At 46.1% G+C, this 17,485-nt stretch overlaps 1 protein-coding gene across 4 annotated transcripts; it reads right to left on the reverse strand.

The window, feature by feature from the left end:
• Window positions 1–8,175: 8,175 nt before the first annotated feature.
• LOC112228376 lies at window positions 8,176–17,152 on the reverse strand. 4 transcript variants are annotated; one of them, XM_042309611.1, is made up of 5 exons: window positions 16,692–17,152; window positions 15,118–15,435; window positions 14,687–14,995; window positions 14,280–14,375; window positions 8,176–8,835 (listed from the first exon to the last, which is right to left on the reverse strand). In XM_042309611.1, exons 1-5 carry the CDS (start codon window positions 16,750–16,752, stop codon window positions 8,696–8,698), a joined length of 924 nt encoding a protein of 307 aa, XP_042165545.1. In that variant the 5' UTR covers window positions 16,753–17,152; the 3' UTR covers window positions 8,176–8,695. The 4 variants fall into 4 exon arrangements, with proteins under 4 accessions (XP_042165545.1, XP_042165546.1, XP_024249410.1 ...); XM_042309612.1 differs by having other exon boundaries at window positions 14,855–14,995; window positions 16,692–17,149; XM_024393642.2 differs by having other exon boundaries at window positions 14,687–14,971; window positions 16,692–17,143.
• Between the last annotated feature and the right edge of the window lie 333 nt (window positions 17,153–17,485).

A 17,485-nucleotide genomic window follows, 5' to 3' on the forward strand; every position in this document is an offset into this window, starting at 1 on the left:
GGTCTCTGACCTCCTCCCTATAGGTTGTCTTGTTGTTGTCGGTGATCAGGCCTACCACTGTTGTGTCATAGGCAAATTTAATGATGGTGTTGGAGTCGTGCCTGGCCGTGCAGTCATGAGTGAACAGGGAGTACAGGAGGGGACTAAGCACGCACCCCTGAGGGGCCCCTGTATTGAGGATCAGTGTGGCGATGTGTTGTTACCTATCCTTACCACCTGGGGGCGGCCCGTCAGGAAGTCCAGGATCCAGTTGCAGAGGGAGGTGTTGGGAAAGGGCAGTGTGGAGTGCAATAGAGATTGCATCATCTGTGGATCTGTTGGGGCGGAATGCAAATTTCAGTGGGTCTTGTGTTTCTGGGATGATGGTGTTCACTCTGACCAGCCTTTCAAAGCACTTCATGGCTACAGACGTGAGGGCTACATGTCGGTAGTCATTTCGGCAGATTACCTTAGTGTTCTTGGGCACAGGCACTATGGTGGTCTGCTTAAAACATGTTGGTATTACAGACTCGGACAGGGAGAGGTTGAAAATGTCAGTGAAGTCACTTGCTTTGCATGCTCGCAGTAAACGTCCTGGTAATCCGTCTGGCCCTGCGGCCTTGTGAATGTTGACCTGTCTAAAGGTCTTACTCACATCGGATGCGGAAAGCGTCATCACACAGTCTTCCGGAACAGCTGGTGCTCTCATGCATGTTTCAGTGTTTTTGGAAGTAGTTTAGCTCGTCTGGTAAGGATTGTGTCACTGGGCAACTCTCGGCTGTGCTTCCCTTTGTAGTTTGTAATGGTTTGCAAGCCCTGCCACATCCGAAGAGAGTCAGAGCCGGTGTAGTACGATATAATCTTAGTCCTGTATTGACGCTTTGCCTGTTTCATGGTTCGTCGGAGCGCATAGCTGGATTTCTTATCAGCTTCCGGGTTAGAGTCCAACTCCTTGAACGCGGCAGCTCTATCCTTTAGCTCAGTGTGGATGCCGCCTGTAGTACATGGCTTCTGGTTGGGGTATGGACATACGGTCACTGTGGGGACAACTTCATCGTTGCATTTATTGATGAAGCCAATGACTGATCTGGTGTACTCCTCAGTAGTTGCCTACTACTAAATTCCAAAAGACTTACTGAGGTTTTTGGCATTAAAGGCAGCATAGAGGCAACATAAGGTTGCCACGGTTATTTCTCTGCTGACCCGGCGCGCATTGGAATGGGCTACGGCCATCTGGGAGAAAGGAGAGGAGGAGCTAGGTTCTTATGAGGGGCTCTGGCTCTGTTTAAATGCGTTTTCGATCAGAGTGGGATGTGAGCGTCTGCTTCTGCTACAGCAGGCGAATCAGACGGCTGCTGAGTATGCACTCACCTTCCAGACAGTAGCAGCGTCAGTGGATGGAATGAGCCGGCGCTTCACACGCTATTCAGATGAGGTCTGCTCGAGGAGGTCCAGACGTAACTGCCCTGTCGGGATGACAATCTCACCCTGGACGCACTCATTGCGATAACCATCCGCCTGGATAACCTTCTCCAGGAGAGTCGGCATTCTCATCGCTTCTCTCCCTCCTTCGGCGATTACTCTGGATCAACCATGGAGGTAGAGGTCACATGCTTTTCCGCGGCAGAACAACACAGATGGATACAGCTGGGGCTATGTCTGTATTGCGGGCAAGGAAGGCACCACCTCCAGCGGTGTCAGGTACTTCTGAATCTGGGATTCACTAGAGCAGAGGGACAGTCATGTGATGTTCCATCCCCTGGACCAGGAGTGAGTATTCCATATTCAGCTCTTCCTGCTAGACTCTTTTTGGTGTCCATCACTCTGGCTGACTGTCCCTCATGTACTTTGTCTACAGCTTTAGTGGATTCCGGCACCACCGGAAACTTTATGGATCAGACCCTTGCCTACTCCCTCAACATTACCATCTATCTGCTCTCCTCTCCTTTTCCAGTTCAAGGACTTTAGGATCTGGGTCTATCACACACATCACTCAACCACTCACAATGGAGTCCAATCACCAGGAGATCCTCTTTCTTCATCACAAGTGCACCAGGTCACAAAATCGGCCTCCCTTGGCTCCACATGCCATAACCCTGTCTCATGGTCGGGGATGAAAATCAGAAAATCATCTACCCTCTGTCTGTGGCTGAGACCCAGGCCATGAGGCGCTCCAACAGGGTTTCATCCGCACATCCATGTCCCCTGCGTCGGCTGGTTTCTTCTTCATGACCAAAAAGGAGGGAGGATTATGTCCATGTAATGATTACCGAGGACTCGATGACATTACCAGGAAGTACTGGTACCCTCTCTTGTTGGTGCCGTCAGCCGTAGAGCAGCTACACGGGGCTCAGTTCTTCACCAAACTGGACCCGCGTAGTGCCTACAATCTCATCCTCGTCCATGAGGGGGATGAGTGGAAGACTGCGTTCAGCACGATGTCTGGTCACTACAAGTATTTGGTTATGCCCTTTTGCTTGGCCAATGCTCTGTCAGTGTTTCAGGCATTCATCAACGAGAGGTTCAGGGACCTGCTCGGAGGGCAGGTGACTGTATACATTGACGTCCTGATCTTCTCGACCAACCTGAAAGATCACGTCACCCACGTTCGAGCAGTCCTGGAATGCCTCTTGGTCAATCACCTGTTTGTCAAGGTGAAGTGCTAATTCCACCAGAGGGCTGTATCCTTCCTGGGTTACCAAATCACCTGCAGGGAGTGAGGATGGAGAACAAGATGAGTTAAAGTCATGGCAAGTTCCAACCACCATCAAGGGGTTACAACGGTTTCTGGGGTTTGACAACTTCTACCACAACTTCATCAGGATTTTCAGCGCTGTCGCCACCCCGGCCTCAAGGGTGGGCCTCGTAGGTTGGTGTGGTCTCCAGCAGCCGACGAGGCCTTTTGTCTCAAGGGGCGTTTCACCTCCACCTCCTTGCTAAAACACACAGACCCCACTCTATTTCTTGTGGTTGAGGTAGACACATCTGAGGTGGGGGAAGTTGTCTAAGACAGGGTAACCCATTGAGATTGTGTGCTTTCTTTCTCCTCCGTAGAGAGGAATTACGAAATTGGCGATCAGAAGCTCCTGGCATTGAAGTTGGTGTTAGAGGAGTGGAGTCACTGATTGGAGGGTGCCAAGGAACCATTCGTCATCCTCACCGACCATCGGAACCTAGACTACATATGGACAGTGAGGAGACTGAATCCGCGCCAAGCCAGGTGTGCACCTTCACCAGGTTCGACTTCATGCTGACATATTGCCCAGGTTCTAAGAACTGAAGGCCAATGCTCTGTCCCGTATCTACAATTCGGGAGAGCTTCCTGTCCAGAGGGCACCCATAATCCCATCCTCCCGAGTCGTGGGTCCAGTGGTTTGGGACATAGATGTGGACATCCGCCAGACTCTAGAGAAGGAGCCTGCACCCCGAAAATGTCCTCCCGAGCGCATCTACGTTCCCACAGGGATAAGGGACCGGCTGCTGACCTGGGCACACACATCTATGTTCCCACAGGGATAAGGGACCGGCTGCTGACCTGGGCACACACATCTACGTTCCCACAGGGATGAGGGACCGGCTGCTGACCTGGGCACACACATCTACGTTCCCACAGGGATGAGGGACCGGCTGCTGACCAGGGCACACACATCTACGTTCCCACAGGGATAAGGGACCGGCTGCTGACCTGGGCACACACATCTACGTTCCCACAGGGATAAGGGACCGGCTGCTGACCTGGGCACACACATCGACGTTCCCACAGGGATAAGGGACCGGCTGCTGACCTGGGCACACACATCTACGTTCCCACAGGGATAAGGGACCGGCTGCTGACCTGGGCACACACATCTACGTTCCCACAGGGATAAGGGACCGGCTGCTGACCTGGGCACACACATCTACGTTCCCACAGGGATAAGGGACCGGCTGCTGACCAGGGCACACACATCTACGTTCCCACAGGGATAAGGGACCGGCTGCTGACCTGGGCACACACATCTACGTTCCCACAGGGATAAGGGACCGGCTGCTGACCTGGGAACACACATCTACGTTCCCACAGGGATAAGGGACCGGCTGCTGACCTGGGCACACACATCTACGTTCCTACGGGGATAAGGGAACGGCTGCTGACCTGGGCACACACATCTACGTTTCCACAGGGATAAGGGACCGGCTGCTGACCTGGGCACACACATCTACGTTCACACAGGGATAAGGGACTGGCTGCTGACCTGGGCACACACATCTACGTTCCCACAGGGATAAGGGACCGGCTGCTGACCTGGGAACACAGCTGTCGTCGCTGGACATCCAGGTATTTCTTGCACCATTCACTCCATCGCTAAGAAGTACTGGTGGCCCACCTTGGTGCAGGGTGTCACTCATTATGTCAACTCCTGGTCCCATCTATCCATTGACTGTGTAACCGATCTCTCTCCCCCTCTGATGCTTTCATAATCGCTTAATCCCTCTTCCTGGTCTCCCCACTGCTGAGTGCTGAGGCACTCTTCCAGCAGGTCTTCAGCAGGTCTCTTCCAGCAGATCACGGTCAGCCTCACTTCCGAGTATCGGCCTCAGTCCAACGGGCAGGTGGAGAGGAACCAGGATCTGGGGAGGTTCTTGAGGAGTCATTGTCAGGATCGGCAGGGTGAGTGTGCACGATTCCTTCCCTGGGAAGAGTATGCCCTAAGCTCCCTATGTCACTCCCCCACTGGGTTGACCTTCGTCCAGTGTGTTTTGGGTTTCCAGTCGGCCCTGGCCCCGTGGACCCCGGGCCTGACCACAGCTCCTTTGCAGTAGATGAGTGGTTCTGGCATCAGGAACAGGCAGACCGTCACCGTAGTGAGACCCCTGTGTTCCATCCTGAGGACCGCATCTGGCTCTCTACCAGGAACCTCACACTTACACACACTCGCCCTGGAAGAAACTGAGCCCCCGGTTTGTGAGGCTGTTCATGGTTCTCCAGAGAGTCAGTGAGGTGACATACAGGTTACAACTACCCAGTCACTATCGTGTCTCCCTTCTCAGGCCGGTGGTTCCTGGTTCTCTAGCTGATACTGTTCCCCGGGCCTACGCTGTCAGATCCCTACTGGACTTCCTATGTATTGGGGGGCCAGCTCTAGTATCTGGTGGACTGGGAGTGGTTTGGCCCAGAGGAGAGGTGTTGGGTTCCGGTGGAGGACCATCTGGACCCTCAACATCATCCATTATCTCCACCTTCACTGCCCGGACCGACCCGCTCCTCGGGGTCATTCATCTGGTCAGAGTCGTCCTGTGGCTAGAGCCACGCGTCAGAGGGTGGGTAATGTCACATCTTCTCCTGCTCCTCCCCCTCCAGTGTACAACATCGCCAGAATACTAACCACTGGTCCTGGGATTCATCATTACACGCACCTGTTAATCATGATTCACAGCAGGACTTCATTACCTTCATCATTTCCTCCCCTTTATATGTCACTCCCTCATGTTCTCTACCAGTTGGTATTGTTCTTGTTTTATTAAATGTTGCATCTGCTTCCTGACTCACAGCGCTGATATTTTGACTCCAGCACTTCGGATTTGCAATGATACAAAGTGCAGACAGTCAGCTTCAATTTGAGGGTATCTTCATCCATATTGGGTGAACCGTTTAGAAATTATATCACTTGATATTTGTGGCGAACTTTATCACTCATCATTATTCAGCACTAACCATAATCATGGTAGTATTCACATTAATGTAGAAGTGTCTAGAAATGTATTCTTATTTACAAAAGGGGCTCCAAAATAACACCATACATTATTTACCATTCATACTGGGCGCAGCACAACGTGAAACGCAACCAAAACAAACAGCAAATGCATCCAAGTTTTTTAAAAGTATCTCTTCAGTCTCATTATTCCACTTAATTTGTAAGGTTTCTTTACATGTCTTCGACACCAGCCACTCTTGTCTGTTAAACTGAGAAAATCACAGCACCTCTGTTCCTTTTATAGTTAATCGTCACTGAATTCCCTTTGTGTAATATGACTGCTGTTGGATTTGAACGTAAACCTGTAGAAAAAAGAGACCAATATTGATCAGTCCGAGAACAGGTGATTAACTGGTTCAGGTGGTGATACATATGACAATTGTAAAAATATTTTAAGCCACTTCACTTCCAAGCTCCATACTGGCTGGGACAAATGTATTACGTGAATAAATGTAGGGTCTGTCTACTATATTTACCACAAGTGTAAAACCAAACAGCAAGTCTCTCAGTAATCACTTTTCATTTTGGTTCTGTAATTTTCATATTTCAGTTGCAAAGGCATTGATTCTTTCTTATGCAATCATAAATTGTAATTTGACCTACGATAGTCCACCCCCCACCCCTCCCCCTTAGAAGAAAACTGTTTGAGGTGGACTGGGCAGGCACCGTGTTATGCCGTGAGGCGCACGGTGTCCCCAGTGCGCAGGTATAGCCCGGTGCACTACATCGCAGCACCTCCTATTGGCCGGGCTAGAGTGGGCATGGAGCCAGGAGCTATGAAGCTGGATCAGCGCATCTGGTCTCCAGTGCGTCTCCTCGGTCCGGGTTATATGGCACCAGCCCTACGCATGGTGTCCCCAATCCCGCCGCACTTGCCGGGCTATGGGGAGTATCCAGCCAGGACAGGTTGTGCAGGCTCGGTGCTCGAGAACTCCAGTGCGCCTCCACGGTCCGGTTCATCCGGTGCCTCCTCCAAGCACCAGGCCTCCGGTGGCAGCCCCGCTTCCAGAGTCTCCCTCCTGTCCAGCACTTCCAGAGTCTCCCTCCTGTCCTGCGTTGCCAGAGCCGCCCGTCTGTCCTGAGCTGCCAGAGCCGCCCATCTGTCCTGAGCTGCCAGAGCCGCCCATCTGTCCTGAGCTGCCAGAGCCGCCCGTCTGTCCTGAGCTGCCAGAGCCGCCCGTCTGTTCTGAGCTGCCAGAGCCACCCATTAGTCAGGAGCTGCCAGAGCCGCCCGTCAGTCAGGAGCTGCCAGAGCCGCCCGTCAGTCAGGAGCTGCCAGAGACGCCCATTAGTCAGGAGCTGCCAGAGACGCCCGTCAGTCAGGAGCTGCCAGAGACGCCCGTCAGTCAGGAGCTGCCAGAGACGCCCGTCAGTCAGGAGCTGCCAGAGACGCCCGTCAGTCAGGAGCTGCCAGAGCCGCCCGTCAGTCAGGAGCTGCCAGAGCCGCCCGTCAGTCAGGAGCTGACATATACTGTAAACGAACCGTATCGTTTAAGTTGAGTGTACTAGTGCTTCGCCTGTCTACCGGAAGTTGATGCTGTTGCTATTCAACCTCTTGCTAGCTTGTTAGCATAGCAAATGACTAGCTAGACATTTTACGATTTTGGGTGTGTTTGTGAATTCAATCTGGAGTGCCAGAGTGCACTCTGGGCGTTCGTAAATCCAGAGTGTTGTCAGATTGTCCGTTTGTAAATTTTGAGCGTTTCGCTCTGAGCATTCAGAGCGCACACTGGATGCTTTGGCCAAGGAGTAGGGTTGATCCAGCGTTCAACGGCAGTCAAGCACCCAAGCTAACTGGGAACTACTTCAAGACTGTTGGAAAAACCATTCCAGGTGAAGCTGGTTGAGAGAATGCCTAGAGTGTGCAAAGCTCTCATCAAGGCAAAGGATGGCTACTTTGAATAATCTAAAATATAAATATATTTTGAATTGTTTCACATCTTTTGGTTACTACATGATTCCATATGTGTTATTTCACAGTTTTCATGTCTTCAGTATTATTCTACAATGTAGAAAATAGTCAAAATAAAGAAAAACCCTGAGTAGCTGTACCAAACTTTTGACGGGTACTGTATATGCTCTGTGGCTTTGGTGAGCAAAAAGAGACCTTTAGAAATTATGAATTGTTCACTCTGAAGACTGTGAAAAGTCATAAAGTCATAAAACTGTGAACTGTGAAAAAAACTCCACATCAAAAAGAATACTGCAATCAATGATGGCGAAAATGGCTGAGGGGCCTGCAGAAGTGGACAGCAACATTGCTGAGTGGTGAATGTGATAGACTGCACCATAATTGTTTCCAGTCACATGAAAGCAGACCGTAGCTTTGACACCAATGTTGGCACTAAAACAGGAACTAAGAGTTGTTCAACCTTTTCTGGAACAACCAATGTGTACTTGTAATAACAGAACAAGAAAAGAGTCCAAAGAAAAGAGTCAAGAAAAGTCATGAGTCTGCAGGTGCAATGCAGATAACCGGTACATTAAACCATTTACATACATGTTAATTTAGCAATGAATTTCCACAGGATTGATATTCAGAACATGCAAATCTCATAGAAAATAAGTCCCAAGCAGGTATTGAGGACATTACATTAATTTACCAGTAGTCATTGGCCCAAACACTCTTATCCAGAGTGATTCACACATGCACAGTAAGGTTTTATATCACACTAAAAAGGACAGGAAGAGGAAAACGTTATATACAATTTAATGATATCAATGGCAACCACCCAATGTATGCCTAGAGTAAATGTTTGGAAAGAGTTTTTGCGTGATTGTCAGATATATTTTAACCTGTTAAACTCTGAACCCCCAAAAAATAATAATCAGAAAATAGAAATTGACATATCATTTGAAAGCTACAGGCCTTGTCTTTTTGGAAATCAAACTAAAATCTTACTGCTGGCAATGTCATAATGTCACATCTATGAACTCGGATGAAAAGAGGAACAAGGATGTCAGAGTGAGATTAAGATTGTCTAGTTCTCATAAATGCATTGTTCCTGGATGGACGCAGTGGTCGTCTGTCTCTGTTGGGTTTGTGTGCTGAAACTGAAGTTCTCGTACACCTTGTTGTTATATGAGACGGAATCACCTTCATCATTGGTCCTCTGCTGACCTGCATGGGGAGAAGGCCAATCAACTAATCACATTTTGTGTTGACTCTTAAGCTGAATAGTTGCCTACTACTGCGTTCCAGGCAACATTTTGGTGGTGCAAAATAGCACATATTAATCAAATTAAATTACAGTTTTTAAACAAAGCTGTAACAGAGCTGTAACACCATAAATGTATTTGTATCCAATATTTTTTTAGACGATCATGCAACATATTAAATAAAGCACATACTAAAATAGCATTTTGCACGTGGGCTGATTGATACCGTACTACTCTTGAAAAACATTGGTAACTCTCAATTTAGCAAAATTTTTCACACCTCTGTTGTGTTGTATGACAAGTTTGTGGGAACTATAAGGTCATATTGAGATTTGAGCTGAGCTGTGCTGAGCTCAGGGCCACCCATTTTTTTTCTAGAGTAGGATTGGGCAACTGGTGTTCCGGGGACATGAAAGGCTAATTAAAGCTTAAATCAAAACATTTTGCCAAAAATAGTGCCGGTGTGACACAGCAACTTCAATGCGTTAGTCTAAAGTCTAGAAGTGATTCATCATTTTGATATGTGGTGAATGAAAAATAAAATTGTGTCATGTTAAAGGTTAAAGGTCCAATAGCAAATCATTTCTGGGTAAAAATTAAGAACCTTACTGTGATTCTTTTAAATTAAAATGGTCAAAAATAAACAAAAAATAGCTTCCTAGCGAAGAGCAATTTCTCAAGCAACAACTTTGCTAAGACTGTCTGGGAGTGGTCTGAAGGGAAAACTGAAAACTAGCTGTTATTGGCAGAGAGGTTTGAAACTCTCTTTCTTATTGGTTTATTAATTAATTTAACGCCAGGTGATGTCACCAGTCAAGTCAAAACTCCATTCCACCAAAACAGGCTAATATTTCAGCTCTTGCACTAAAAGGGCATTATAATAATTTTCACAATTTCACAGTATTATTTCAACCTCATAGTATGGAAATACTGTATATGTCACGCCCTGACCTTAGAGAGACGTTTTATTTCTGTATTTGGTTAGGTCAGGGTGTGATTTGGGGTTGTCTATTTCTTTGTTATTTGCCGAGTATGGTTCCCAATCAGAGGCAGCTGTCTATCGTTGTCTCTGATTGGGGATCATACTTAGGCAGCCCTTTTTCCCACTTTCTGTTGTGGGATCTTGTTTTTGTTAGTTGCTGGTTTAGCGCTACATTACTTTACGTGTCGTTTATCTTTCTTGTTTTTTTTGGGTTGTTCATTTAATAAATTCAAAATATACGCCTACCACGCTGCACCTTTTTCCCATTACGACGACAGCCGTAATAGAAGATCTCACCACCAAAGGACCAAGCAGCGTGGTCAGGAGGAATGGACATGGGAGGAGATCTTAGACGGGAAAGGACCCTGGGCGCAGGCTGGAGAGTATCGCAATCTGAAGGAGGAGATGGAGGCAGCTAAAACGGAACGGCTATGTTACGAGGAGTTGGCTCAACGAAGCAAGCACGAGAGGCAGCCCCCATCTCCTGGCCTCCGGTGCATCTCTTCGGCCCAGGTTATCCTGCGCCAGCTCTTCGCACGGTATCCCCAGTTCACCAGCACGACCCAGTGCGGCCTGTTCCAGCTCCCCGCACTTGCCGGGCTATGGGGGGTATCCAGCCAGGACGAGTTGTGCCAGCTCTGCGCTCCATACCTCCGGTGCGCCCCCACGGTCTTGTGTGTCCTGCGCTGGCTCTACGCACTATGCCTCCAGTGCGCCGTCATAGCCAGTGCATCCGGTGCCAGCTCTCCACACTCACCGAGCTAGAGTGGGTATCCAGCCAGGACGTGTTGTGGCAGCTCCACTCACTAGGCTGCCAGTACGTCTCCTCAGTCCGGTGAGACCTGTTCCGGCTCCACATATGAAGCCTCCAGGGATGATCCATGGCCCGGAGCCTCCAGTGATGATCCATGGCCCGGACCCTCCAGTGATGATCCATGGCACGAAGCCTCCAGTGATGATCCATGGCCCGGACCCTCCAGTGATGATCCATGGCCCGGAGCCTGTAGCGATGATCCATGGCAAGGAGCCTGCAGCGACGGTCCCCAGTCCGGAGTCTTCAGCGACGAGCTGCAGTCCAGAGCCCCCAGCGGGGGTTCCCAGGCCTCCGTAGGGATCAGCGTAGGGAGCGGGGGCTACGTCCCGAACCGAAGCCGCCACCGAGGGTAGATGCCCACCCGGACCCTCCTCTATAGGTTCAGGTTTCCGGCCGGGAGTCCGCACCTTTGGGGGGGGTACTGTCATGCACTGACCTTTAGAAAGATGTTTTATTTCTCTATTTGGTTCGGTCAGGGTGTGATTTGGGGTGGGCATTCTATGTTGTCTATTTCTTTGTTTTTTGCCGAGTATGGTTCCCAATCAGAGGCAGCTGTCTATTGTTGTCTCTGATTGGGGATCATACTTAGGCAGCCCTTTTTCCCACTTTCCACGTTAGTTGCTGGTTTACCGTTACATTACTTTATGTGTCGTTTATCTTTCTTGTTTTTTTGGGTTGTTCATTTAATAAATTCAAAATGTACGCCTTCCACGCTGCACCTTGGTCTCATTCCGACGACAGCCGTAAGAGTATATACTGTACAGTGCGTTCAGAATGTTTTCACACCTTTTGCCTTTTTCCACATTTTGTTGTGTTACAAAGTGGGACTAAAATAGATTTTATTGTCATTTTCTGTCAACACAAAGTACTCTTTAATGTCAAAGTGGAAGAAAAAAATATACATTTTTTTTAATGGAAAATAAAACGCTTTCACAACTTATCTAGTCAAGATATGCATTCATCCCCCTGAGTCAATACATGTTAGAATCACCTTTGGCAGCGATTACAGCTGAGTCAATCTGGGTAAGTCTCTAAGAGCTTTGCACACCTGGATTGTACAATATTTACCCATTATTATGTTCAAATTGGTTGTTGATCATTGCTAGACAACCATTTTTAGGTCTTGACATAGATGTTCAACACAGGTGGGTGGCACCTTATTTGGGGAGGACGGGCTTGTGGTAATGGCTGGAGCGGAATGAGTGGAATGGTATCAAGCACATCAAAAACATGGTTTGGTCCCATTCCATTCGCTCTCTTCCAGCTATTATTATGAGCCGTCCTCCCCACAGCAACCTCCCCTGATGTTCATGTAGATTTAAGTCAATACTATACCTCAGCCACTCAGGAACATTCACTTTCTTCTTGGTAAGCAACTCCAGTGTAGATTTGGTCTTGTGTTTTAGGTTATTGTCCTGCTGAAAGGTGAATTAGTCTCCCAGTGTCTGTTGAAAAGCAGACTGAACCAAGTTTCCCTCTAGGATTTTGCCTGTGCTTAGCTCTATTCCCTTTCATTTTATTCTAAAAAACGTCCTAGTCCTTGCCGATGACAGGCATACAAATACATGATGCAGCCAACACCATGCTTGAAAATATGAAGTGGTATTCAGTGATGTGTTGTGTTTGCCACAAACATAACGCTTTGTATTCAGGACCAAAAGTTTATTTCTTAGCAAATCTTTTTGGCAGTATTACTTTTTTGAATATTTGTATTCTATATAGGCTTCCTTCTTTTTACTCATTTATTTTAATATTGTGGAGTAACTACAATGTTGTTGATGCATTCTTAGTTTTGTCCTCTAACAGCCTTTAATTTCTGTAACTGTTTTAAAATCATGGTGAAATCCTTGAGTGGTTTCTTTCCTCTCTGACAACTTAGGAAGGGTCGCTGTATATTTGTAATGACTGTGTGTATTGATTCACCATCCAAAGTGTAATAAAAACTGCACCATGCTCAAAAGGATAGTCAATGTCTTTTTTTTGTTTTATACATCTACCAATAGGTGCCCTTTGCGAACCATTGGAAAACCTCCCTGGTCTTTGTGGTTGAATCTGTGCTTGAAATTCACTGCTCGACTGAGGGACCTTACAGATAATTGTATGTGTGTATCATGTTAAACACTATTATTGCATGCAGAGTGAGTCCATGCAACTTATTATGTGACTTGTTAAGCACATTTCTACGCCATAGCAAAAGAGTTGATCACTTATTGACTCAAGACCTTTCAGCTTTTCATTTTTTATACATTTTTAACATGTCTGGAAACATAATTTCACTTTTACATTATGAGGTATTGTGTGTAGATCAGTGACACAATCTCAATTTAATCCATTTTAAATTCAGGCTGTAACACAACAAAATGTGGAAAAAGTCAAGGAATATGAATACTTTCTGAAGGAACTGTAGGTCTATGAGTCCTCACAGAGTCCATATGCTGAAAATGACTCACCTGTAGTTACATGCCCTGCATAGAATCCCCATGTCACGCCCTGACCATAGAGAGACGTTTATTCTCTATGTTGGTTAGGTCGGGGTGTGACTAGGGTGGGTTATCTAGGTTATTATCTGTCTATGTTGGCCTGGTATGGTTCCCAGCTGATTGGGGATCATATTTAGGCAGCCTTTTCCCACTGGGTTTTTGTGGGACCTTGTTTTTGTGTAGTTGCTGTTGAGCACTGCATTTACTTCACGCTTCGTTTGTTCTGTATTTTTTTGGTGAATTTCATTTATTAAACATGTGGAACTCTACGCACGCTGCGCCTTGGTCCATTAATTCTTTAGACGATTGTGACAGAAGATCCCACCACACAACAGGACCAAGCAGCGTGCCCAGGTGGAGAAAGTATCATGGACTTGGGAGGAGATTTTGCATGGGAAGGGATCCTGGACTTGGGAGGAAATCGCCTTCCTTGGAGGGAGACGCAAGAAGAGAAGGGAGGACAGCGACGACTCCGGGGTTCGCGGCCAGGTAGAAAGCCCAAAAGACAGCCCAAAAAATGTTTTTTGGAGGGGCACACGGGGTGGTCGGCGGAGCCAAGGGGTGAACCAGAGCCAGTCAGGGAGTCGAAGGAGGAACTCGACGAAAAATTCTGGAGAGAGATGTTGGCGATGAGAGCGCTGCAGAGCGGGCGTGCTCTAACACACTGAGTCCTAAAATGGAAGCTGATGTGATTCGTGGTTTAGTCCATAAATTGGTAGCCTACAAGCCAGGATGTCAACATAAGATAGCAGGCAAAGGCGTCAACAGCAGGGGTGGTGGGAAGGTAGTCATTTCCTCTTTGAGTATGAGGGGGCTGAATTTTTCTCCAATGAGAGTAAATATCACTTTGAAATGTAAGGTGACGCTGTGGCCAAGATTTTGTCTGTAAGTAATGGTCCACTTCTGCTTTCTTTGTTCAGGATTCCAGTGAATCCAAACAAACCACAATTTAAAGTGAACTGGTTACAAGACCAGTGACTTGAGAGTTACCTCAAATGATCAAGCCTGTGAATAAAGTAATTGACCATGGAACTTACATGGCCTTTTGTGTAAATAGAAAAATATGTATAAATTGTGTAAGCTTAAGAAAGCACTGACCCAAAAAAATCACTATAGACTACAAGACTTACATTTGTAAATACTTATGGTGACAGCTGCGATGGCCACAACCCCGATGGATGTGCTGACACAGATGATAGTCAAAAGGTTGTTCTCATGGTAGGGCTCTGAAACAACAAGACCATCAAGGATCAGAGATTTATCGTTATAGATAGTGTCATCAATCAAAATGTCCAGCCTGCCATATGTGATTGTGAAGCTTGGGGCAAAATAACAACCTGATTTAGCTAACCCCACTGTTCAGTGTCTGTTTATCACAGTTTTTCTATGACCTTGTGTGTCAAGAATCTTGTCAGGTTACACTTAACAGTCAACCAAGGAATTAGAGGGAGAAAAATAACAAAAGCAGAATTTAATTACTATTAAAAGTAGACTCCACTACTTAACAGTACATGTATTATGTCTGAATGTCACCCACTTAGTTCACTGTAGGGAAGTCTGATGCTCAGGTCGGTGTTATTGGCTAAGAGTCTGACATTGCAGGTGATCGTGTCACCCTCTCTCCACACTGATTGGCACAGGGTCAGAAAGCTGCTCTGTTTAGAGGGGCTGTGATTGGTCAACAGTGTCTCCGGTGAACCCTGACCTTGTCGGGTCCAAGTGAAGTTGACGTCCTGGGGGTCAAGGCCCTCCAAAGTACAGAGAAGCTGGATGCAGCCAGCATCACTGCTGTTCTGCCTCTCTAGGACTAGACCTGGAAGCACTGCAAAAGAGAATAGCACTGGAACTAGAACGACAGTGAAAAGACTGTAAATGCCATTCTAATATCCTACTGTATGCTTTGATTTAGAGACACAAAAACCAGTAAACACGTGTTTATAAAGTGATATCTTCAACGAGATAAATTACCTGTAACTTGAAGATCAACAGTGGAGGATATCTCAATGGTTGGTGGTGGTATGACTCTTGATATTAAGCAGGTATATAGACCAGAGTCGGTGCTCTTTGGCTCTGTAACATACAGCTTAGGAGGTTGTCCGGTTACATTGAATCGAGATTTACAGGATACGACTGAACTGATTTCTCCATTCACATTGTATTCGCAAATAATGTCAGGACTTCCAAATTTCTTCCATTTAAAAACAACTTTCCCATCAAATCCAAAGGGTGAGGGACAAGGAAGGTGGGAAGGACTGCCTTTGGCTGCTCTAACGGTCTCCTTAACACCTGCGGAACCAAACAGGATTTTTTTTCAATCCAAAGTTAACACAATAAAATAGGACACAGGTTATGTGCTCATTCATATTCAGGATACTGTACACTCATGATACTACGTGAGAGTAAAGGAAAAGAACAAAAATACAAATAATGGTAATAACAACAAAGTTCATCCCATATTAAGATCATGCTATATTAGGCCATACTATTTACATACATCCAGTACTGAAAATCGCTATATGAAGTGGCTAAAAGTTGATGTTCCATATTAATGCAACCAAAGCAGTGGAGACTCCTCAGAGGAAGGGGTTTACTAATGCATTAGTTCTTTAAGCTATTTTGACTATGACATTAGCTAATATGGTGACAATGAAGTAGGCTGTGTGTAGAGTTGAGATCTTATGGTATGAAGGTTTGGCTTGGAAAGGTTTTTTCACCTGCTCACAGAGAGCGGTTTTGTTGTGCACTGAAGTCCACAAGCAAAGGGAAAAGATGAGAAGAGGAGAGTGTGTACATGCAAGAAGAAATTATACAATGAGAAAAGTGATCATGCTGTTTGTATGTCGCTGTATTGAAAGTGAACTGTGTGTGCAGGTGAACAGGGGTGTATTCATTCTGCCAATTCTGTTGAAAAACATTTCTTAAACGGAAGCAAACGGAATGGTGATAAACATACAGTACCTCAATTTGTCCAATACAAACTCTCGTTTACAACTGTTTGTACTATTGATTACACCGTAGATAAGCTAGATGCAGGCAAGAGTATGCAAAGCGGTATTGAATTGTCAGTTACCTTGATTACTGACATTTTTCTCACAACCTGTGCACCTACGTTGTAAACTTGAATTCATAGGCTAGATGGAAGCAACCTCATGATGGGTATAGGGAACATGTTTGTATCATGTTGTAGCATAAACCTATCAGTGTTACATTGAGCTGGGTGAATGGAATATGAATGACAGTCATCCAATATGCTGTAATAGAAATAAGGCCATCCTCATAAAAAACAGCACCGACCGCTACTGAAACAAAGCAAACCCAAATAGCTGTTACAATATAATATTCATATCTACATTGACTGGTCAATCAATAACTGGTTTTCAACTGTTACAGTATGTTGATTCAGACAACTAAACCACTGAATGGACGAATCACCCTGAAATACTACTGTAGCTTACCATTTTTTTTTACAATGAATCATTGTACAACTGTACAACTAATAGATAAATCCAACCAAAATGCAACAATAAGACAGAAATACTCACCAGTACATGAGGTAGAGAGGGTGAGGGTGGTTAGGAGAGAGAAAGCTTGTGGCAACAGCATTGTGAACAGGCAGACCTACACCCTCTAGCCAAAGACTCTGTGACTCTCCGTATGTCTGTATGTCTTTCAGACACACTAGCTGATCATGAATGCAAGTACGCATGCACACTCACACAAACATTTACATTCCCTGTCATGTCTTCCTGTCCAATGGAGGAAAACACCCACTACAGAACTAAGCAGCTCACAAGTGCCAAAACCACAACTCTTTCCTTTCTACAAGAGACCATTTTCCCCCAACAGTGTAACTACCTTTTTATCCATCTATCACTCTAAATGACATGATTCACAACTAATAAAGCTAAAATATGATGCTCACACAACTCTCAGAATTAGTATTTCATTTGGCTAAAATCCTAAGTGACATATAAAGTTACTTTAAAGTTCTCAGTTGGTACAGAAAGTGTGCTAGAGTAAGAACCACTCAGAGACCTAATTATTTTGCTCTTGATTGGTTGAGGTCATACCACCTGCTCGTCAGCGGTCTGCACATTCGCAGTTTCACAGAGAGATCAAAGAAACCTCTACCTAAAGACGGGTTGGAACTCAAAGTATATGAAGGAAATAACGGAACACTGTGAAACAACAACCTGTGGTTAGTTAGTGGACAGACATTTCCTACAAGTAGCAGTTCCCTCAAGTAGTTTATTGCACAAACTCAAAACTTAGAAAGCAGTGTCTGAAGTTGTCAAAAGTTTTTAGATATCTGTTGGAGCTCGAGCTTGTTACCAGA

This window comes from Oncorhynchus tshawytscha, linkage group LG30 (assembly GCF_018296145.1).
Source record: "Oncorhynchus tshawytscha isolate Ot180627B linkage group LG30, Otsh_v2.0, whole genome shotgun sequence".
Taxonomy (NCBI): Eukaryota; Metazoa; Chordata; class Actinopteri; order Salmoniformes; family Salmonidae; genus Oncorhynchus; species Oncorhynchus tshawytscha.

Coding starts and splice junctions, on each gene's coding strand:
- LOC112228376 (XM_042309611.1), bottom strand. CDS start 16,752: ATGCTGTTGCCACAAGCTTTCTCTCTCCTAACCACCCTCACCCTCTCT. Junction 14,996..15,117: donor TGTTGATCTTCAAGTTACAG/GTAATTTATCTC, acceptor CTGTCGTTCTAG/TTCCAGTGCTATTCTCTTTT. Junction 14,376..14,686: donor ACTTCCCTACAGTGAACTAA/GTGGGTGACATT, acceptor TTGTTGTTTCAG/AGCCCTACCATGAGAACAAC.